This window comes from Gambusia affinis, linkage group LG18 (genome assembly GCF_019740435.1).
Source record: "Gambusia affinis linkage group LG18, SWU_Gaff_1.0, whole genome shotgun sequence".
In the NCBI taxonomy this organism is placed as follows: Eukaryota; Metazoa; Chordata; class Actinopteri; order Cyprinodontiformes; family Poeciliidae; genus Gambusia; species Gambusia affinis.
In genome coordinates this window covers 25,265,829-25,290,079 of record NC_057885.1, presented here as the reverse complement: position 1 = coordinate 25,290,079, position 24,251 = coordinate 25,265,829, and the positions used below count along the sequence as shown (strand labels likewise).

The window sequence follows — 24,251 nt, the reverse complement described above, 5'->3', positions numbered from 1 at the left end:
GTACCATCCATGACCCGGTACCATCCATGACCCGGTACCTTCCATGACCCGGTACCTTCCATGACTCGGTACCATCCATGACTCGGTACCTTCCATGACTCGGTACCTTCCATGACTCGGTACCATCCATGACCCGGTACCTTCCATGACCCGGTACCATCCATGACCCGGTACCATCCATGACCCGGTACCATCCATGACCCGGTACCTTCCATGACTCGGTACCATCCATGACTCGGTACCTTCCATGACTCGGTACCTTCCATGACTCGGTACCTTCCATGACTCGGTACCTTCCATGACTCGGTACCATCCATGACTCGGTACCTTCCATGACTCGGTACCTTCCATGACTCGGTACCTTCCATGACTCGGTACCATCCATGACTCGGTACCTTCCATGACCCGGTACCATCCATGACCCGGTACCATCCATGACTCGGTACCTTCCATGACTCGGTACCTTCCATGACTCGGTACCTTCCATGACTCGGTACCATCCATGACTCAGTACCTTCCATGACCCGGTACCATCCATGACCCGGTACCATCCATGACCCGGTACCATCCATGACTCAGTACCTTCCATGACTCGGTACCTTCCATGACTCGGTACCTTCCATGACTCGGTACCTTCCATGACTCGGTACCATCCATGACTCAGTACCTTCCATGACCCGGTACCATCCATGACTCGGTACCATCCATGACTCGGTACCATCCATGACCCACTGAGGCCCAGCAGAACCCTGAGTCCGGTTCAGAGACATTAAACTGTTTCCAGAACATCAGAGGAGAGTCCATCTTCAGAACCTTCAGAACCTTCACCATCTGGTCTCCAGATCCGACTGCAGAGGATCAGAACCTGGTCCAATCAGACTCCCTGTGTCCTACCGAGTCAGAACCAAAGAAAAACTCCCAGATGTTTTCATAAACCAGACGGATGCAATGGAAGAACCTTGGATCCGGATCCATCAGGACCTCTGGAGGAGACCAGAGGAATCGGTTCTGACTGCAGGACCGGTCCGGTATGGATCATCCGGTCCGGTTTGGATCGTCTGGTCCGGTATGGATCATCTGGTCCGTCAGAACCTTTTGACCCACCAGGAGGTTCAGTTTTTCTCCTCTGGACCAACACAGAGACCCGATGATCTCCAGAAGCCTGAAGTGGGTCGAGGTGAACCGGACCGCACATCTCAGAACCAAACACTCCAGATCCCATCATCCCAGTTAGGAGACGTTTCCAGACTAGATGGTTGGGAATCAGTAAGTTACACTTGATTCAGGCCTCCGGTCCACTGAGCGGTACAGCATGGTCCGGTCCGGTTGGTATTTATGGTCAGGAGTATTCAGGATGGATTAAACCCAAACCTCCAACATGGAGACAAACCATCGCGATGCTAAACCAGAACGTCTCAACAGGAACATTTCTCAGATCATTTTTAAATCTCCCAGAAATTCATCATGGAAGCAACAAGAAAACCTGAAGTCCCTCCATCAGAACCAAACCGTCCTGTTGGCCTCCGGACCCAAAACAGAACCGTCCTGTTGGCCTCCGGACCCAAAACAGAACCGTCCTGTTGGCCTCCGGACCCAAAACAGAACCGTCCTGTTGGCCTCCGGACCCAAAACAGAACCGTCCTGTTGGCCTCTGGACCCAGAACCGAAGGCGACCCAGGAAACGCTGCACATTTTATAATGGAAACAGAACAAACACTGAACCAAAACAATCCGTTCCAGTCAGTGGAAACAACTGGCAGACATCATGATGACATCACGATGACATCATGATGACATCATCATGACATCATGATGACATCATCACCTTGGTCCTGATTGTTTTTCTGGAAGATGATAAACTGAAACAAACATTTCTAAATCAATGAACATAAAAACATTCTTAGATTTCCATCTGGTTGGTAAAAATAAAACCCAAATAACTGATAAGACTGAACCTGCGCTGCATCTGATTGGCTGCAGTCGAGTTTGTAAAACATCATCACTGTGTGACAGATCTTCATCTTCATCTGCAGCTTCGTCTTCAACTGAAAACAGAATAAAAAATCTGAAATCAACCTGACAACATCTGAAAGAAAACTAAACATCTCAGGAAGAAAAGCTTCATTATAATGTCTGATGTTTACCTTCATGTTTCCTCCTGACAAAACATTTCAGCAGCAGAACCAGGAAGACGAGACAAACACAGGCAAGACAGAGAGAGAGAAGAAGAGGAGGAAGAGGAGGAGGACTGGGAGAGGAAGAATCCACAGGAGACTGGGAACTGGGAGAAGAGATGGATGATGGAGGAGGAGTGGAAGAGATTCTGTCTGAAATGAATCAAAGGTAATAATTGATTTCTTGTCTCCTGATGAAGGTTGAAGCAGACAGAGAAGCTGCTGACCTCTGACCTTTGACAGAGATCCTGCTGGATGGAGACTCTCCATGACCTCTGATGTTACATTTATAGAGGCCTTCATCAGAGCTGGAAACATGGAGGAGGGTCATGTGACCTGATGATCCATCACCAATGAAGGAGCCATCTTTATAGAAAGCAGCTGGGAGGTTGTGGGTTGGATTCCTTGCTCTGCAGCTCAGAGTGACGTCATCTCCCTCCATCACAGGGAGGACAGGACTCTGCAGGATCACTGATCCACCTCAACACAGAGACAAACTACAGCATTTCATCCATTTCCACACAGCTTCAGCAACACTAACTCCACAGTCTGATCTTACCAGAGACAGAGAGCTGGATGCTGCTGCTGCTGGAGGATCCAGACCTGGACTCACACCAGTACACACCAGTATCTGATGGGACGAGGTAGATCAGGCTGCAGGAGGAACCATTAGCTTCTCCCCATCCATCTTCACACTGAGTTATGTTTCCTCTGGTTGTGTTTCTCCTCACAGTCCATCCATCAGATCTGTTTTCATCCTCACAGATCAGAGTCACTGATTCTTGTTCAAAGAACTGAGATCTGCTGGGACTCACAGTCAGATGAACTGGGAGGACTGGAAATAAAAATAATTGTCTGTAAATATTCTGATACACCTTCATTAATCATGTCTGATTCCACCACTTTCTAATAACTCGGTGATGTTAAATATTGATGAATCACATGATGATGAATCGTCTGTGATAAACTGTCAGCATCAGATCCTGTAACGACGCAGCAGGAGGAGGAGGAGGAAGAGGAGGAGGAGGAAGAGGAGAGACCTACCAGAGTCTGATGAGCAGCAGAGCAGAACGATGAACTCTGAGGAGAAATAAAGTTCAGCTGAACTTAACAACCCACTTCAGAACATTTCTGATTCTCATCTAATGAACTGTGAAGTTCTGCAACACATTTCTTGTTCCCGTCTTAAAGTCCTGCTGCGTTTGGATCCAGTTTTAACCGGCTGACCTCACCATCAGAACCATCAGAACCAAAGCAGAATGCAGACAGTTTCTCACCCAGCAGACGTCTTGCAGATGTTTCCTCCATGTCTCCTCAGAGTGTTGACCCGTTTGGGTTGGTGCTGCTGAGGCCGGGTTCAGTCCGCCCTCTTCCTCTGCTGGCTGTTCACTTCCTCCTCTGCTGATGCTGAGCTGATTCTCCAACCATCAGACTGAAACTGTCAGCAGCTTCACCAGCAGCTCAGGGGCTGTGGCTCAGGCTGCACGCCGCTACAAAATAAACTCTAGGCTCATTTAGAATAGAATAGAATAGAATAGAATAGAATAGAATAGAATAGAATAGAATAGAATAGAATAGAATAGAATAGAATAGAATAGAAGTACTTTATTCATCCCAGCAGGGAAATTACTTTGCAGTTGCAGCATAAAGACAAGACACAGTAACAACTAGTTGTAGATAAAATAAAATAAATATAAAATATTAAATGCAACTTAAGAGCAGTCCTTAGAGATTAAAAAATGCAGATATGTAAATGTAAGTATATGTACAGTAAGTGTACCACAGTGCAGTTGTGTAAAATTGGGCTGATTAGTGCAGAACAATGATTTATCTTTTATTGTACAGTGAGATTTCATGTTGCAGGAAGGATTTCCTGTATCTGTCTCTACGACAGCAGAGCTGCAGCAGTTTATGTGAGAAGGTTCTCCTCTGTCTGTCCACTATGTGGTGGAGAGGGTTCTGTTTATTGTCCATGACAGACAGAACCTTCCTCAGTGTCCTCCTCTCCACCACAGTTTCCAGGGACTCCAGCCTTAGTCCCAGTACAGAACCAGCTTTCCTGATGATTCTGTCCAGTCTGATAGAGTCACTGGCTCTGATGCTGCTTCCCAACACACAGCAGCAAAGAAGATGGCAGCAGCAACAACACTGTGGTAGAAGGTCTCCAACATCTTGCTGCACACATTGAAGGATCTCAGCTTCCTTAGACAATAGAGTCTGCTCATCCCCTTCTTGCACACAGCGTCAGTGTTAGATGCCCAGTCCAGTTTGTTGCTGATTACAACTCCCAGGTATTTGTATTCCTCCACCTCCTCCACCACTTCCCCTTTGACCTTCAGTGGCTGTGAAAGTCTCTTCTTCCTTCTGAAGTCAATCACCATCTCTCTGGTCTTACTAATGTTGAGCCTCAGGTGATTCTGCTCAGCCCACTCCACAAAGTTGTCCACCAGTGTCCTGTACTCCCCCTCCTCTCCATCCCTAATCCGCCCGACAACAGCTGAGTCATCAGAGAACTTCTGTAGGTGACATGACTCAGAGTTGTACTGGAAATCAAGACAGAAAATCAGTTTATTTAAAATCGGTTTACATCAGAAGATAAAAACCTCCATGATGAACATGAATGATGCATTAATAGTAGTGAAGTAAAGACAGAAGCTGATGGAAGTTCATCTTTACAGCACATCAGCGCCATCTAGTGTTGAATTAATTACTATCAACTACAAACCATTAAGGTTGAAAATCCTGAACTGTATCTATGATGATGCTTAAACCTCAGAGTCTCAGATTGTTCCTCCTGCAAGAGACCGAGTCATTTTTTACTGTCTGCAGCCCAGTGGGGTCAGACTGACCCGTTAACAGGAGCGCCCCCTGCTGGGACACTCACTGCTGCTCTGAGCGTCGTTCTGAGACTGAGGGAGGATTATTACTGGTTCACAATGCAGGTCTCCTCTGCAGCTGTGGTTCATTTGTCAGAGCAGACTCTTCCAAACCGTTAAACTCTAATAATAAAACAATAAGACACAATAAAACAAGTTCTGTGTTTTATTGTCCCAATGTATCCAGATGTTACTGTTAATGTCCAAGTAGTTCATTTTGTTTCATTTTGTCTTTTTCTTCTTTTTTAATATATGCTGTCTGTAAACAAAATAAAAATAAATAACTGTGTTAATGAGACTCATGTTGACAGACAGTATTCACTGTGAACTCTGAACCCGCGGCGCCGTCAGCTGGTCCGGATAAACGGTCCGAACCGCCGTGTGTCCGATTCCTGCCTCAGGTTTCCAACAACATTAAAGAAAACACAACGCAGAGCTTTCAGCTCACACTGACAGGGTTACGTCTTTGGTGCCGTGACCCGGATCGCGGTGCTTCAAGATCACCTAGGCAACGACGGCAGCAGCCCGGTGACCCGACAGTGACCTGACAGTGACCCGACGGTTTCGTTCTGGTAGTGTGCCGAGTGTACGACGATCTGAGTTAGTGTGTGAAGCTGAAACATCATTTTAGTGTCACTTTTATTGAACTAAGGTAGTCCAGAAAAACAAAATCCAAAGCTAACAGGAGCATTTATAAATGAAAAGTAAGAAGTCAGCTGTATCAAATCTCCTCATTCAGAGATAAACTTCTAGAATTCACTGGTTTTATTCATTTTTATTTCAACACATTGTGAGAACATCCCTGTAAGAAAAACAAATCAAAATGGACATGAAGGGAACCAGAGTGGATTTAGATGCAGTTCAGTGGTTCTGAAGGAAGGTCACATCAACACATTTATTTCCAGGTTGTCTGATCTCAAATCTTCCCTCAGATGATGGAGTTGTAGTGATGCTACGGTGAACCTCATTACAGACGGTACCAGAGTCCGACTGCATCAAGCTGCAGCGCCACACGGTGAAACTCTCTACTGCTCTCAGCACGAAACAAAACGCAGAAACAGAAACTCACAGGAATCATTTTCAGCCGACTCTGTTGTGGAGATGGAAAATAAAAACCCAAAGAAGCTGCTGAGTGGAAGAGCAGAGAGAAAATCCTGACAGGAAGTAAAACACTGATGAAAAAAAACACTAATAAATAAAATATTTAGTTAATTTAACAGATGTAAACCTGTTATAGTAAGAAATAAATTACTCACAGGATAAATTAAAACAACCTCTATTTCCATTCGTTTCTCTCCAAAGTGTTTTGGTCTCAACTAGACATTTTGTAAACTTTTATTTTGGATGTTTAAAATGTGTTGAACTTCCAGTTTTAAATGTGAATTAGAAGTTTATTGATATCTGAGAATGTGTTCATGCATTTTGTTATTGCCATTATATTAGTTAAAATGGTAATAAAAGAATATCATGTTTTATTGCAGTAACTTCTGGGATAATTTATTGTCCAGTAATAAATATGAACCTCAAGATAATTTTACTGAATAATAAACCATAATGTTCTTTTTAAATCCTTTTCAACTCATATAAAACAAACAATGAACACTTTCTCAAACTTTACATTCTGATAAACACCAAACACTGAACCTGGAAGATGTTTTAAATATAAAAAATAAAATGAATTATGAAACAAAACAGTCCTGAAAAAAGGTTCAGTTGAGACCAAAACACCAGACTGAAGGCTTTTCAACTAGTTTATGGTAGAAATAAAGAAATAAATCATGCAAATGGAAATAGAGCTCATTATAATTTATCATTATAATTTATTTATTACGACAGAACAACAAGAGCTGCTGTCATTTTCTCCAATAACTGAATTATCCTAAACAAAAACACAAATCTGAGGATAAAGTATGAATGTTGCTGCTGACAGCATTAAGAAAAGGGTCGTTAAGGCTCTAGTCCAGGGCCACAAGTTTTGGGGGCACCAAAGATTCACAATGTTTTTTTAAAATGAATGTATAATTAATATCATAACTTAAATAAAACTCACTGGAACATCGAGTGCTTTATTATTGTTTCTTACTGTTAAAGGGGAGTTTTTCCTGTTTACTGTCGCCCCCTGCTGGTCAGGAGGAGAGTGGTTAAAGATTGCAGGCTTCCTTAATTTATGTATGACTGAAATAAAATACCTTTTTTAACTGATATTTACTGTGAGGTAGCAGTAAAGAGACACAGTGATGACAGAAATTTAATTCTTGATATAAACTGGAGTAGTCAATAATTCCTGGGACCAAACCAACAGTCGACCAAGAGAAAGTTTAGCTGATAGTTGTGATAAAGATCAGGATGAGAATGAAAAGCTTGACTGATTCAGTTTCTAATGTTTCCAGATGAGGAAACGTTCATTTTCCTAAATCCAAATCCATGTTCAGATATTTCTGCTCTGATATAAAGACTCCACAGAAACGTCGGGACGAGTCAGGTTTCAGGACGAGTCAGGTTTCAGGTCAAACCTGTTAACTACTCAGGATGAAACCACCACTTTTCAAAAGCTCACTTGTAAATATCACTTAAACATAAATACCTGCAGCATTCTTTAAGGAAGATTGATAAAAAGGTTTCAAGTCAAAATGCAGAAATGAATCAGGAAGAGTCACCCAGGAACTCTTCCAGGGTTTCCTCCAGAAATCCTGCTGAGTCCTGAGGTAGAGCTGGTCATCCATCAGGCTTGGTGCATGTTGCAGGTTTCAGGCTAAAAAATGTCACGTTAAAGAAGAAAAGCCAGAAACAGCAGCTGGACAAATGGTTCATCACCCCTCAGTCAGTTCAGTTCCTCAACTACAAACCTTTAGTTTAATCTGACTTCACTTTCACTGATGTAGAAAAATCCCTATTTAAAATAACCAACAACCCATCGCCTGCTGATAAAACACTGGGAGAGCCTGACTTCCATCTATAGCTCTAGTCTTGAACAGGAAACCTGACCTTTGGGCTGCTCTGGGTCCGATGCGGGTCCGATTGCCACGGTGGACCAGTGGAAACAAAGCTGTCAAAGGGATGAAGCCTCTGATGCTCCTAGGATCACTGGGACACTCAAACCCTCCACAAAAGAAAACCAGAAACCGTTGTGCCGCTCTGGTGTTGAACCAAAGACCTCACAGTATTAACTGGTCTAAAACGGCTCCTTTACTCAACTTGGTTCTGGTTCTGTTGGTTCATTCAGGTTCCTTTACTTACAGACTGGCATTGAACAATCTGAATTTGAAAGTTTTATTACATACAGAATCAAACTGGACATTGTGCAGGAGAATAACAGCTCTATATGAATGGATACTATTGGCATAAACAGAGCTTTAGTTTATTTTCTCCACAGAAAGTACACCTGGTCTGGCGTTCTGATTGGCTGTGGTTCCTTCCTGGAGGACGACGTTGGCTGACATGACGCCGTCAGCCGACCCTTCTCCGCCTCCTGCTGTCAGCGTTTCCATGAACGTAGGAAGTTCTCCTGAACAGTCGCTCTGTTGTGTCTCTGCTCCGTTTTCTCTCAGCTCCAGTCGGTCGTTGCAGGTGGCTGCTGGTACCGAGCCCGGTTCTGGTTCTGCTGGGGGTTTCTTCCTGTTGGAGGAGAGTTCTTCCTCTCCACTGTCGCTACATGCATGCTCAGTATGAGGGACTGCTGGAAAGTCAACAACTCAACACAAGCGGTTTGCCGTCGCCCCCTGCTGGTCAGGAGGAGTGAAAGCTGTAAGAAACGACTCCATACAATCTGCTGGGTTTTCTTTGGTACAAAATATCTAAACTATAATTAACTGAATCTAAAATATTGACAAGTAAAATCAACTGAAATGAAATGACTTCATAAAATGCTTTGACAACAACATTGTGAATTAACATTATAAATACATATTGAGTTTATTTATTTTATTGTTTAATTGTTAGTTTGGTTTTTGCATTGGGGGTTTTGGAGGTTTTTGCATTGGGGGGTTTTGAAGGTTTTTGCATTGGGGGGTTTTGAAGGTTTTTGCATTGGGGGTTTTGGTGTTTTGAACATCTTTATATTGATTTTTGGGGTTTTTAACATTTTGTTGGTTGTTTGTTGTGCATTTGTTGGTTTAAGTATTAAATTTTATATAGCGTCAATTCACAAAATGTTGTCTCAATGCACTTTGAAATAATTTTAGTTCACCCACTTGTATTCCAATTTCTATTAATTAACAGCAGATTAAAGTTAATTATAGTTTAGATAGTTTGTACCAAAGAAAACCCAGCAGATTGTATGGAGTCGTTTCTTACAGCTTTCACTCCTCCTGACCAGCAGGGGGCGACGGCAAACTGCTTGTGTTGAGTTGTTGACTTTCCAGCAGTCCCTCATACTGAGCATGCATGTAGCGACAGTGGAGAGGAAGAACTCCCCTCCAACAGGAAGAAACCCCCAGCAGAACCAGAACCGGGCTCGGTACCAGCAGCCACCTGCAACGACCGACTGGAGCTGAGAGAAAACGGAGCAGAAACACAACAGAGCGACTGTTCAGGAGAACTTCCTACGTTCATGGAAACGCTGACAGCAGGAGACGGAGAAGGGTCGGCTGATGGCGTCATGTCAGCCAACGTCGTCCTCCAGGAAGGAACCACAGCCAATCAGAACGCCAGACCAGGTGTACTTTCTGTGGAGAAAAATAACAGACAACAAAATGTTAACAGATGAAAAATGATTGATTTATCCTCCAGGAACCTAAACAGACAGCAGCAAAACTAGAGGTAGATCAGGATAACCTAAAGCAGACATTAAACTCTGACTAACATTTAACAATGAAAGACATTTTAAATGTATAAAAATAAAATTTATAAACAAAATTATCCTAGACAGAAAAAAATAATAAACTGAGTTGTTCCAAGTTCAGTCATTTTCTTTAGTCCGTCGTTGGGAGGCGAAATCAGAAGATCCAGGAGGATTCCTGGAGGACCACAGGGAACCCACTCAGAATGAAAATGTCACTTTTTAAAAGATCACGTATGAATATCACAGAAAAACAAAACAAACAAACTGCAGAATCCCAGCAGCACCTCTTGAGGAAGACTGCTGAGAACCGGATGAGGAAGCATCTGCCTTACATGGAGAAGGGCGCTTCCGTCCGTCCTCGGGAGGCGATGAAGGGCGCTTCCGTCCGTCCGTCCGTCCTCGGGAGGCGATGAAGGGTGAAGCTAGAGACAAAAACAAGATGATTGAGAAGGATTCCTGAAGAACAGGACAGGAAGACAACAGGATGCATCAGGTTTAAGGTCAAACTCTAACGACTCAGAATGAAGATGCCACTTTTAAAAAAAAAAAAAAAACAAAAAAAAAAAAACACATTCATGAATGTCACTTAAACCACAAAGCACCTGTAGCATTTCTTGAGGCCGACGGTAAGGTCACTAAGGTCACTAAGGTCAGCCATCAGCGGAGGAGAGATGAAGGTCTTCTGACGGGGTATCATCCTGCCGTCATCCTGCTGTTGTTCACACACCGTTACACTTTGTTCTTGACTTTCAATAGGTGACCTTTTAGAATGAATTACACATTTGATCACAGACTAGCGAATACAGGATCTGTTGCCCAAGATCAGAACTCCTTCCTTTCAGAGCCTACCGTGTTTTTCCTGATTGGACTGGATTTACCGTTTCGTTGGATTCCTTTGTTACCAGTTTCCTTTAACTCATCCGACGACTTCAAAGCCTTGAGAAGTGGCTTCAAGAAGTAGCAAGCAACATTTCCTTTAGTTGGGTTCAGAGTCCAATACCAAGGTGCCCATCTTGATACCAACATCAACTACCAGTCTGAGGCCATCTGGTGTCTCCATCTCAACAAAAACTGCTGGTTGCTTCCAAATCCCCTCAGACCACAATCCATGTTGACACCTTAAACTCCCAACCATGAGCTCAAAACCACTCCATCACCGTAAGACACGTCGAGGATTCAAGTGGTGACAGTGGAGAGGAAAATCTTCCCTTCAACAGGAAGAACCAGAAGTTGGCTCTATAAGAAAGGCCATCCGTCACGACCCCCGGGGATTTGAAAAGATAGAATAAAGAGAAAGACAGAAAAAGAAGAAGAGGATCCAGGAGTGTTCCTATAGGAGGAAAGAGTTAGCTGCAGCAGAAGGTCCTTTGGTGGCTTCATCTAAAGAGAAACAGTTTGTGTGATTTTAAAACTAAATGGAGAAAAAGAAACATTTAGATGCACCAACAGTTCATCCAGCAGCGAACTCTAGGAGAAAAACAAACACTGAAAGACAGGATCCACTGGATCATCTTGAAGGAAAATCAAGTTGATCTCAGATGAAAACCTGCAAATAAGAGGTTGTGGATTAGACAGTGTAAACCTCACCTCTGACCTTTGACCTGCAGATCTCTGTTGACCGTCGTCGTCCAGAAGAAATGAAATGAAATGAATCCGTCCGCCGAGTTGACGCAAAAATAAATCGATTTTCACGATTAAATTGTTGTTGAACGCGAATAAAATTTGTTGAGCCATTAGATTATTATAGTATGGATCCAGTTTAAATATTTTAATTAGATGTAAAATTATGGTAAATATTTAGATACAAAAAATAAAAAGAAATATATGTAGAAATTTAAAAGACCTTATTTTCACCCAAAAACATATTTGATAATATTCACAGAAAAGATAATTATGTTAATGTAGCTATATTAATGTCAACATAGCCACATTAAATTACTAATAATATGCAGGTATGTTAAAGGATTATCATGTTATTATTTACTATGCCTGAGCTGAATCACTTCCTGCATCCTATAAAATGTTGCCAAGTCTTTGGCAGCCATGTTTCACATCACAACTGACTTTCAGCCATGAACTTCAGATTCCAACATGCTAGTTTCACCAAAACCTCCACAGGTCACATGACCACAGCAGTAAACAGCAACAAGACCCAAAACAGAAGGCCTTTCAGCAGCAGAGTCCTTCTCAGCAGATTCTCAGCAGAGAATCAAAACAAACCAGCACAGCCAAACGCTTCAGCATCAAACCCAGCAGCAGCTCTTACTTTGAGATGTCTTCTGGACCCGCCATTGGAACAGTTCTTTGACTTTACAAACCTTTGATGGGTTGGGCGGATCCGCCAGGCAGCTTGTAGGGAATCCTCAGCTTGAGGGAAGCGATCCTCAACTTGATTGAAGGGAATCCAGTCGATCAACTGCTGGCTCCAGTTGTTCCTCATATTTCAGGGACGCCAGCACCCAAACCAACCATCGCTGCGATGTCATGGTCAGGTGACCTTCTGCTGCTCTGTTTAATCACAAAAAATGGCTTTAGTAACTTAACCCTCTTATAACCAACCAGTCAGGATTCGGCTTGTGTAATTCCCATTACCGTAATTCATGAACACTTCAACATATAAAAATAAAATTCAAAAAGGGCTGAAAAGCTGAGACATTGTGCTTTCATGGCACATATGATACACCTGGGAAATGTTTGATACGTGATTGACCAATCACAAGAAAGATTCTCCGTCTTATTTGTCACCCAAGCTGCTCTGCATCACAACTCCTGAATGGTTGGTAGCATTAAAAAACATCCAAAACTATTAGAAAGTGCATAAAAAGGCTTTTCAACTGTGCATGATGTGCATGTTGCAGACATCACAGAATCATTTCTGCTATGAAACGTAACGTTGTGAGAGAGAGAAGACAGCAGAGGACGATTTGAATTCACACATACAGCTACGGAAATGTCTAAAGGAAAATAACCAGACTGATAAAGTATCTGAAGGCCGTGAACATGAGAGACTTATTACCAGCAAACCAGTTATGTAAAATGTTTGTACAAGCTAACATTTTTCATTTGAATGCTACAGAACTACTGGCTAGATGTTAACTTCATCTTGATTCCTGCATAAAAAGAACAATAAATATTTATTATGCTGAAAATAAAATCCTGATCTGCCAAAAATAACGACACCACTAATATTTTTACCAAAAGTGATTTTGGGGAAGAAAAAATAAAAGTCACCACTTTATTTGGCCAAAAGATGAAATGGGGGGGTGGAGGGTGTCTCTCGCCCTTTGACCCCTGGATGGATACCAGCCCCCCTCTCAACCTGAAGTGTGCTGGATAGTATGGATGGATGGAAATAAAAATCCCTTTTGGCAAAATGATTTACACTTGTACTGCCAGCTAGAAAGGAAGTACTGTAGAGTCTACCACACAAAAAATTAAAATGAAATTATTTAATAAAAAACAGGCACAAAACTTGTAAACTGGAGGCCAGGCTTCAGTTTTCTCTGAATTTATGTAATATAGTTAAGAACTGAAACTTCATCTTGAAGTTCTTCAGAAATAAACCTGGAAATTTCAATCCTGAGTTTTTCCCTCTTTAAGCTGTTCACAATTATTAATAAACAGAAATGTTCAATAAACAGAAATGTTCAATAAACAGAAATGTTCAATAAACAGAAATGTTCAATAAACAGAAATGTTCAATAAACAGAAATGTTCAATAACTAGAAATGTTCAATAACTAACAGATACTGACAGCTGAGGTTGTTCTGGGAAAAAAGAGCAAAACTACAGACTCAATGCACATTTGAGAATTTTACAGCCATAAAATAAATTTAAAAAAATTAAAATAAAAAACCAGGCGGCTCAGTTACAATTATGGCCATAAGGCGGTTTTAAACCGGGACAAAACTTCAGTAGAGGTTTCTGCAATGCAACTTACCTTGAAACAAACGCAGCCATTTCAAAGATGGCGTCCCGCGGCCTTCTTGTTGCTCCTCATCAGCAGCCAAACAAACCACCGCTGAGGCGCCACGGTCGGGTCGGTCCTCTGCTGCTCTGTTCAAACACAAAACGATGACCTTCATAACTTCATCAAGGTCAAAACAAACAACTTCCAATAAGGATTCCGAAAAATAACTTACCAAACAGCAAACAGCAGCGTCTTCAAACATGGCGGTCCCGCCACCTATTCGCCCGCTGCACCTGATCCTCAGCAGGTGTGTTCAGGCGCCAGAGTGTAGCCCCGATCAACAGGAGACTGAATACAAAAAGGTTTTTAGTTTTTTAGGAAAAGGCCATTTTTAAATCCGGGTTCCAGGGTGGATGAATATCAGGACGCTGGTTTCGCGTTTCCGTGCGGCCTGGTCGAACCGAGCCGAACCGGGTCGAACCGGGTCGAACCGGGTCGAACCGGGTCGAACCGGGTCGAACCGGGTCGAACCGGGTCGAACCGGGTCGAACCGGGTCGAACCGGGCCTTTTTAAACGCTCACGTGGAAACCGCATCATATTTATATCCAGCATGGCGCATGCGCCTCACGCTCATAACGCGCTCATTAAAAAAACAAACGTGGCGCCGTTTAGCAGTTACCAGATTTGACAGCTTTCAGTCCAAACTCAAAGTAAAACCCGTAAAACCAGTAAAACCAGTAAAACCAGCCCGATAGCAAAAAGGGGAAAAAATCTGATCCTTAGAAGCAAAAACGTTTTTAAAAATACAGACGTGAGAGAAAAGACGCGCATTATAAGCTGAATTTCAGAGAGGATGGATACTGTGAACATATAAAGACAAATAAAAGTGTCCGTCGTGGCTCGGTGTGCTGCTGTATATCAGACAGAATGGATCAGGAGCGGAACCGCAGACCCATCAGAACCTTCAGAACCAGAAATCAGAGTCTCTTCATCCTCCACCATCTCCTGAGGCCGACATGGTACAGAACATTTAGTTATTGATTCAGGTTCTTATTGTGGTTTGGTTCTTTGTTTAGGATGTTGAGTTTGGATGATATTTAATAAATAATAGCATTAGCCAGAATAAGTGGCCATTTAAAGAACAAATCATACGAATAGATTAACAGTAAATACATAAATATTTTCTACATTATATTATTTTCTGTGTGTTTTATTCAGAAATGTTGATATATTTAATGAATAATTGTCCAGTGGTCATTTAATGTATTATTTCACTAATATTTTATTAATGTTGTTTACCAGTTTGGATAATCTGACTTCCTATGAATGAAGAAAAAACATGAAAAATAAAAACACAGCAGGCCAGGGCCGGTTCTAGACGGGGGCCAAGAGGGGCTCTAAAGAAATGATAGTAAACAAATTTATTTTTTAAATATTCATTAAAATGAATTTAATGAATTAAAAATGATAGTGCTGCTCTTTTAGCTGCTGTATGGAGATAGGATCACACTTTCCATCTAATAAATCTGCAACCTGAATCTCTGGAGACAAAGTGGCTCTTTGTTCACATTATTAAATGATGAAATATTAATTTGTTTTTGTTTAATTCTTTTTAAGTGTCTCCATAAAAACACAGTCTGCACGGCCCTGAGGTAAATCTGGTCTAGAACCTCTAAACAAAACAGTGAAACCATCAGATGTATTATTGTTAACCAGCTATTAGAGGTCAGACTTTTATCATCAGCACCTTTATTCAGATAACTTAGTGATTTTTGCAATGGGCAATACAATACTTAATTAATTTAGAATTTATTAATTAATTTAGAAGAGTCCAGAGCAGGAGTGGGCAGTCCTGGTTCTGGAGGTCCAGAGGGTCGGTCTCCTGCAACTTTTAGATGTATCTCTACTTCAACACACCTGAGTCAAATAACCAGGTCATTAGCAGAACTCTGGAGAACCCGACTGGACTTGGGAGGAGATTCAGCTGTTGGATTCAGGTTGTTGGACCAGGGAGGCTCTAAGAGTTGCAGGACACTGGACCTCCAGAACCAGGACTGACCATTCCTGTTCTAGAGGCTGATAATCTCCCCACTCAGATTCTGGATCCCTGTGGAAACTTTGAGTTTGATCTCAAATCCACATGAAATAAATGACAGAATCGGTGCGTTTAGCAGCCAGTGAAAACAAACATGTGAACTAATAAACTGGACAGTTTGATGTAAGTCTAGTGATATTTTTCCACAGTTGCATCTTGAAATGAAACCCAAGTCCTGAGTGACCGAGACCGAGACCGAGACCCAGACCCAGAGTGGTCTGTAGAACTGCAACACCGTTCAGGACGGAGAGGCGGATCAAGATGAAGTAGAAACATTTCAGCTGCAGGTCCAGACATGTTGGAGGGCGGATCCACTGATCCAACTGGAACCTCCTGAAATAAGACAGAACAGAGTCTGAAGGATTATTCACATGCTGATAAAACCCTGTGGTAAGTTGTAATTGTTCTTATTTTGGATTTAATAATGAATTAAATACATAATAAAGTCATTTATGCTTTTGTTAACAAAATAACATAAATAGAGTCGGTTTAGTTTTCAGATTATTGAGCATTTTTACTTGTGGATGAATAAAATAAATCTTCAGTAAATAATAAACCCTGTTCAGGTTTGACCAGTCCAGGTGAGTTTCTGTGGTTTAATCTGGTGATTTTATCCATCATCTTCAAAATACTTGGAAAATAGAGTTTTATTTAGAGAAATGTTATTTTAAATTGAATCCGCCATTTTGAAGCTGTTGTTGTTTTTAACTGAGGAAGAACAGGAATCTTTTTCTAACTGATTTCCTGCAGCTGCAGGTTGAGACGCGTCGTTCAGGATCATAAAGGACGAACTCTTCTCTCATGGGGATTTTAGAACTGCTGCTGGTTCCGGTTCTGCTGCCACACGTTTGTTACACGTTTTCTGGTAAGAAAGACTTTAGAAACTCACACTAACCGTCTTTATGGAGGAAATGTTGATGTTTTGGTTGATTTGTGAAACCTTTTTCTGATTTGTGAAACTTCAGAAAAAGATTTCTGATTTCAATTTCACCACTTTTTTTTAATCTTGGTCACACAGGAACTGCTCTAATTCCAGAACTACAACATCTAGACTCTTCAAACCTAAACTAAATTATTCTCAACTAGCAGCAGAATATTTAAAACCAGGTTTGGGATTCATGAAACGTTTTTCTGATTTGTGAAACTTCCCTTAACAAACTGCAGCAGAAGATCTTTCCTCCCACCAACCATCAGCATCTACAAAAACTCTGAGGAGTTGATGAGTCACATCTACATTTAGTTTCCCATTGGGATCAATAAAGGATCTTAAAGCAGGAAAACAGAGGAAGAGTTGCTCCTTGTGAATCTGGATCCCAGTATAGACGTCAAACTGGTGACCAGTTCAGTAACCAGCCTGTCTGGTTTTCCACTGTTCTGTTTTTATATTCACTCATTTATTATTTAGAGAAGTAAGGCCTCCTAAAATAACATCACAACATGAAAACTTTAAGTTAAAACCTGAAATATAACTTTATTTCTTTAGAAATAATCTCAACGTTTCCAGATCAGCTGAGCAGAACCAGATTATTTCTGATCCAACCAGATTATTGATCAGTGATTCTGTTGCTGAAATTCACAAGTCCAGTCTTTAATTTCCTGTTTCCTGTCCTTCAGCTCAGCTCAGCATCAGAGCAGAACCTGGACAGAACGTGGTTCTACCATGTCGGGTTGCGACCGGCGGACTTATCAAGGTTGTAGACTGGACCCGGGATGATCTGGGTTCATATCGGGTTCTACTCTACAGAAGTTCCCAGTTTGTCTCAGATCAGCAGCATCCATCTTTAAAGAACCGAGTGGATCTGCAGGACAGACAGATGAAGGATGGAAACGTGTCTTTGGTTCTGAAGAACCCGACGGCTGAAGACTCAGGAACATACAGATGTCAAATCGTTCAGAGTGGAACAAAAAACAGGGATTCAAACCCCGACTGCATCATCAGGCTGGATGTGGCTCGAGGTGAGACTGTCTGTCTGTCTGTCTGTCTGTGTATCTGTCTGTCTGTCTGTCTGTCTGTCTGTCTGTGTGTCTGTCTGTCTGTCTGTCTGTCTGTCTGTCTGTCTGTCTGTCTGTCTGTCTGTCTGTCTGTCTGTCTGTCTGTCTGTCTGTCTGTCTGTCTGTCCGTCAGTCTGTCTGTCATCAGCTCCCTGCAGGGTTCTTGTTTTCTAAGATGTTCTCCATCCAAAGCTGTTAGTGGAGGAGATTCTATAAACTCTAATATTCTGATGATCATGTTTTGTCTTCATTCTAAATGTTTATGAACTCAGAATAAAGTTCTAATGATAAATGAAATGTCTGAGTTTCCAGGGTTAGATGTTGTTTACTGCAGCTGCTCCGCAGTCTCACTGTCTCTCCAGTGGTCAGTTTCTCCTCCTCCGTCTAAAACTGTTTGGGTCGTCAGCCTGATGTCGGTCCAAACAGAGCTCGGTCTGAGTTCTGGGTCCTCAGCTCTCGTGGACTCGGTGTCAGATAATCCCGACCCAGAGATTCATTTTCCACAACATGATCCAAAGAGGTAACATGTTCAGAACCTTCTGGGTCGGAACCAGCTGACCTCTGAGCCGTCCAGAAACGGCTGGGCTCCGTGTCCGAGCTGAAGGCAGGACAGAGTGAAGAACTCTGAGGGGGACCGACCCGATAGAGTCCGGTTCTGTCGCTCAGAGTGGAAACAGAGCAGTAAACTGGGAGCTCTGGGTTTCAGCTCAGCTTCACTGACAAACAGAACCACATGGTCTGAAACGGAGCAGAGGTCAACAGGATGGACGGGTCGAGTCCAGGGATGGAGATCCAAACCAAGTCCTGGTTGTTATTTATGGTTCTACACCAAGAGAACAGGAAGCAGACAGAATAATTACTACAGGTCTGGTTCAGTGAGACGACTGGTTCTGGTCCATCAGATGTTGGATGATGTTCTGTTCAGACCCAGTCTGGTCGGTCCACTGCTCTCTGATACACCCACAGGTTGGCCGTCCAGGGAAGTTCCTCATCAAACCAAGAGATTCTCTGGACCTGGAGTCTGAATGGATCATGTTTCTGATTAAAGATATTAAAGATGGAACTGAGGGCAGGAGGCCAGAGATGGTGGAGATCCAGATGGAAACATCCCGGCTTGGTTCTGTTTATAAAAACAGAATAGAAGCTGATCTTGTGGTGATCATGTGGTGATCATGTGGTGATCTTGTGGTGATCTTGTGGTGATCATGTGGTGATCATGTGGTGATCATGTGGTGATCTTGTGGTGATCATGTGGTGATCATGTGGTGATCATGTGGTGATCTTGTGGTGATCTTGTGGTGATCATGTGATGATCTTGTGGTGATCTTGTGGTGATCATGTGGTGATCTTGTGGTGATCTTGTGGTTGAACAAACAGACCCTCAGGTCATGTTGTGGACAATTCCTCCCTGAACAACCAGAGAAAAGCTGAGTTGGATCAGTGGATCTAGTTCCTCTCTGTGTTTGTTCTTCAGTCCGTCTCACTGCTGGTTCTCCTCCACAGAGTCCAGGGTGTTTAGAGACGGAGGAACCAGAACTGGACCTTCTGGACCCGCGATCGGACCGACGGTTCTTCTTCTTCTTCTTCTTCTTCTTCTTCTCTTTACAGACTGATTGAGGTTTAGTTGTTTCTGAGGTGGATAAAATATGAACCCATCACTGAATTTTAATTCATGTTTTCCAGTTAATATCAGTTCAGAAAACCTTTGGATCCATTAGGTTGTTTGTCCGGTGGGTTCACGCCACACATGGAAGGGTCAAAGGTCACGGCAGGTTTGAGTCAGGTGAGCACTGAGATCACAGTCCTCCAGTCTCTGTCCTGCAGGTTTTAGATGAGCCTCAGGATGAAACGGTTTAATGATCCTGGTGTGGATCGGTTCTCCAGAACCTCGATGGCCTCATTACTCTGTAATCAGTGATTTCTTACGTCTCCCACTGGGACGTTTCTCTTCCACTTCATTCATCTTGTAGTGTTTTTGTAATTTATAATTGTGCTTTCAATTTGCTGAGGTGATTTGGACCTCTGGGCCACCGTAGTTCAGTTCTACAGGTTTCTCTTCACGTCTTTCTTTGTTTCTGGTTTATTGAGTCATTTCTCTCCTCTCAGTCTGACTCCTGCTCTACCTCACCTGTAATCAGTAAACTCATCATCCCAGGTGTTTGATCAAATTCATAACTCTTATTTAAACTCATAACTCTTATTTAAACTCATAACTCTTATTGAAACTCATAACTCTTATTGAAACTCATAACTCTTATTTAAACTCATAACTCTACAGTTTTTCTGCTCTTTGGTCTCACCCACAGTTTGTCTGATCCTGTTGGATTTTATATTATCGTCTCGTTGGTCCTGATCTGAAACTGTAATTACAGTAAAACCTTCAGAACTTGGTAAAATTATAATCTGTTGTGTTAGTAGACAAATAAAAAGTCTAAGTAAAAAATTAAAAGTATGAGTTTGGTGCTGTAAACTTTAGTTTTTGTAGTGATGAGGTTTTATTTAGATTTGATTCTTTCTTCCTGTTGAAACCGTTCAGTTAGATTGTGTGACTGTGTGAATATAAAATATAAACAGTATATTGATAGTTTGATCTGTTCTGTGTTTTAGTTTAGTTCAGAGCAGATTAATTATTCAGGCTCAGATTCTCTAGACTGTTTCTTTAAAATGTTATCCATGTTTAGAGAAATGTTGCTGCAAAGTTGTTTTTCTTTATAAAATTGATTTCATTGGATTTATTTTGAGTTGTTTTTAAAAACAGGCAACAAAACTCTGTTAAACTGTCCCTGTTTTTAAATAGTTTAAATTGTTTTACACTCGTGTTCATGTATTAATCAGTTTTATTTTGAAACCAGGTTGCTGTTTATTGAAAATGATCCAGATCTTAATGAGGTTTATCTGCTTAAATAAAGGAAAAAAAATATATATATTGAATGTTTATGAAGTTGTGCTTTTTATTTATATTGTCCAGTTTAAAGGCCCACTGCTGTTTAATGGTGTCAGAGTTTTTATTTGTAATTGTCCAGTTAGGGAGATTTTTTAAAATCTGTTGGTATGAAATCTCATTTAACAAGTTTCTTTATATTTATGTTGTCAAATCAAAGTTACTTCTGTTGGTTCAGTGGAAGAATAATGAAACGTTTCTAGTTTATTGTTTTATGATATAAAGATCTTTAAACTGTGAAACTGATGAATTTTACTGGTTTTCTCTGCAGCATGTTGTTTTATTCTGTTTATCTGAGGATGTTAATTCAACCTCAAAGTATTTAGATTTAGTTTCCATTAATGCAGAACGACGTCCTGCTGAGTTTCCACAAGTTGCAGCAGGTTGGAACATTTTGAATCGTTCTGGTTTCCCCTGAAGCTCCTCCTGTTGCTGCCTGCATGAACTCATGTGTTCATCAACCATTCATCACCGTCCAGGGAATTTACCAAGCAAACATTTTGTTGAATTGTCTGGAGCCTTTAATTAGGCCAGAGCAGCAACAGATCTTATGAAGCTGCAGCAGCAACAGATATTAAGAAGCTGCAGCAGCAGCAGATATTCTCAAGCTGCAGCAGATATTCTGAAGCTGCAGCAGATATTCTGAAGCTGCAGCAGCAGATATTCTGAAGCTGCAGCAGCAGCAGATATTCTGAAGCTGCAGCAGCAGCAGATATTCTGAAGCTGCAGCAGCAACAGATATTATGAAGCTGCAGCAGATATTCTGAAGCTGCAGCAGCAACAGATATTATGAAGCTGCAGCAGCAGCAGATATTATGAAGCTGCAGCAGCAACAGATATTCTGAAGCTGCAGCAGCAACAGATATTATGAAGCTGCAGCAGCAACAGATATTATGAAGCTGCAGCAGCAACAGATATTCTGAAGCTGCAGCAGCAACAGATATTCTGAAGCTGCAGCAGCATCAGATATTCTGAAGCTGCAGCAGCATCAGATATTATGAAGCTGCAGCAGCAACAGATATTATGAAGCTGCAGCAGCAACAGATATTCTGAAGCTGCAGCAGCATCAGATATTATGAAGCTGCAGCAGCATCAGATATTCTGAAGCTGCAGCAGCAACAGATATTATGAAGCTGCACAATTTGTGTAAATTAAAATCTGCTGTTCAGTAAAACTCAGGCAGACTGATGAAGGCAAACAGAGAAACTGATGGAAGATTAATTCTTTACATCGTGTTTATATTTTCAGGAAAATGTTTAATTATCAAATCATTTCATTTCCTGTTTGCAGTTTTATTTTTGGGAAAAGTTACAGGCTGTGTGTGAAAAGTAAATGTTTCCTAAACCCACAAACTGTTTGTTCCTCTGTTAGCGGCGGCGGCGGCGGCCATGTTTGAGTCTGTGTGTTTCTGCTTCAGACACTTTAGAGGGTTAAAGGTCATTTCACTGCATCTCAGTTGAGTTTCAGTCCAGACTTGGACTAGACCATTCTGAAAGTTTCTCAGAGGTACAGAAGGTCATGAAGATGTTTGTCTGTATTAGACGGGCCTTCATGTTCTTTTGGGTCAGCAGTGGTTCTGGTTCTGAAACTCATTTTCCTTCTCTACAGAGAGAGCAGGAAACACTTTGTGTTGGAATAACAAGAATAAAACATGGCAGGAAAACGTGACTGAATATGAAAACTCACTGTACTCCTCACCTCAGGGTGTGTGTGTGTGTGTGTGTGTGTGTGTGTGCGTGTGTGTGTGTTCTTTTCTTTGAGAAACGAAAATAGTGTAAAACTGTAAAACTGAAAACATTTTGCCCAATAAAAGCTTTTTCCTCTTATTGATTAGCTTGTTTTTTCTCTATATTTCTATAAAAATCAGCCAGATCAGTTTAAAACAACGAGGAACCAGAAACTTGTTCTTCTTCTTGACGTCTATAAACCAGAAAACTTCTTATCTGCAGATGGTATTACAGTCAAATATGTTACATGTTAACTTTTAGTCAGTAAAAACAAACCCTGGATGAATGGACGGCTTCCTTTTTATCTCCACATCAATAATGTTCTATATTAGTGTAAAATATCCAGTTCATATTGTTGTAGATTAGAAAAAGCTGCTCTTGGTTTAACAGTTAACATGAAACACCAAAACAGGACAAAATGTAAAAAAGAAAATTAAAACCAGTTCTAATTATTATTCTACTACAATATAATAACATTAATTAAAGATAATTGTACTATAACGGTTAATTCAACAGGAAAAATGTTTCACTGATTCCCCAGTAAATTATAATTATTATAATAAAACGATCTGAAAGATGAAATACAAAAAGACATCATATAAACAATGTTGATGTGGAAAAGTCACAGGATTATACTGACCACTGTGTCTGTCCTGTAATACTCCAGTATGACCAGTAGAGGGCAGCAGACTGGAATATGACAGGAACTCAATGAGGATCATTAGAGATCTTTATTGTCTCTCCAGTCGGTTCTGGAAACAGGCAGGATGAGGAAACGTTGGCAGCTCTGATCCACTCTGATGATGAACCTCAGGGCTGGGCCGGCCCAAGGCATAAGCAAACTAAGCAGCCATGTAGGCCCTCAGGGCCTCCATTTACACATTAAATGGTTTAATGTGTTCCTGTCCACATTCTCAGGGGAGAAAGACTCACATGGTATAAATTACATTTTAGCTATTAGAGTAACGCTTAAGAGAAATAAGTTTAATCACAGAATGTCATAAATATGTTTGTATATATTCCATTTTAACATGTTTAATCCCAGATTATTTCCTGAAAATTAAGAGCATGCATTTCAAAATAAGAGCATGCATTCCAATCCTTGGTCCTATAATAAACACATGATATTTATGAATTATATTATTTATGTTGGTTATGTTAGTGAAAAGGTTTTATACTGAGAAACAATTGTTTCTGGTGGGAAACTGTTCAGTCTGAAAGACACAAATCTGCTCTGTTTATTAAATATAAAACATAAAAAATCATAACCTGTTATAACAAAGGATGGCTACCAGAGTGTTCAGAAATATTTTAGCTACATAAAGATTCAATGACCTTTGACCGCATTTGGCCGTTTCATCGATGAGACAAAATCAGGTAAAAATGTTAATATGAACAAATCTGCATCCAGGAGGAAATTCTCCCAGTTCCACCAGAACAAGAGGTCCAGGTTGGTTCTGTCCTGAACTGGTTCCAGACGTGGTTTCATCTGGTAACGGTCATCCAGTGGACAGACACACTGTGTGGAAAGAGTAGATGAGGGGAGGATGACAGTGATGAAGAAAAGTTCATCTTCAGGTTCTTCAGGTCTAGAAGATCTAAAGTATCTGATAGTTTTAAACTGTGTGAACAAAAAGACAGAGAATAAACTGGATCTGATCTCAGTGGATAACAAACCAATAAACAACAGCATAGAGCTGCTGGGTTATGCTAGCAGCAACAACTGTTGCCATGGTTACATTCCCTCTTCTTATG

At 41.3% G+C, this 24,251-nt stretch overlaps 2 protein-coding genes and 1 long non-coding RNA gene across 4 annotated transcripts in view; 1 reads left to right on the top strand and 2 right to left on the bottom strand.

Annotated features, from left to right (window-relative positions):
* LOC122820814 (sialoadhesin-like) overlaps nucleotides 1–24,251 on the top strand; it is an 83,979-nt gene that overhangs the window by 12,364 nt on the left and 47,364 nt on the right. The gene's annotated exons all lie outside the window — the stretch shown is intronic.
* The window catches only part of LOC122820823, a 35,284-nt gene that overhangs the window by 2,458 nt on the left and 8,575 nt on the right, over nucleotides 1–24,251 (bottom strand). The window contains exons 3-6 of the mRNA XM_044098450.1: nucleotides 2,734–3,009; nucleotides 2,409–2,654; nucleotides 2,145–2,327; nucleotides 1,956–2,045 (exon numbers count right to left, since the gene is read on the bottom strand). Of these exons, the coding sequence (XP_043954385.1) occupies nucleotides 1,956–2,045; nucleotides 2,145–2,327; nucleotides 2,409–2,654; nucleotides 2,734–3,009 (795 nt within the window). The remainder of the gene's footprint in view (nucleotides 1–1,955; nucleotides 2,046–2,144; nucleotides 2,328–2,408; nucleotides 2,655–2,733; nucleotides 3,010–24,251) is intronic.
* Nucleotides 12,108–14,215, bottom strand: LOC122820868. The gene is made up of 3 exons (XR_006368875.1): nucleotides 13,973–14,215; nucleotides 13,771–13,886; nucleotides 12,108–12,338 (listed from the first exon to the last, which is right to left on the bottom strand). It is a non-coding gene; the product is annotated as an uncharacterized LOC122820868 (long non-coding RNA).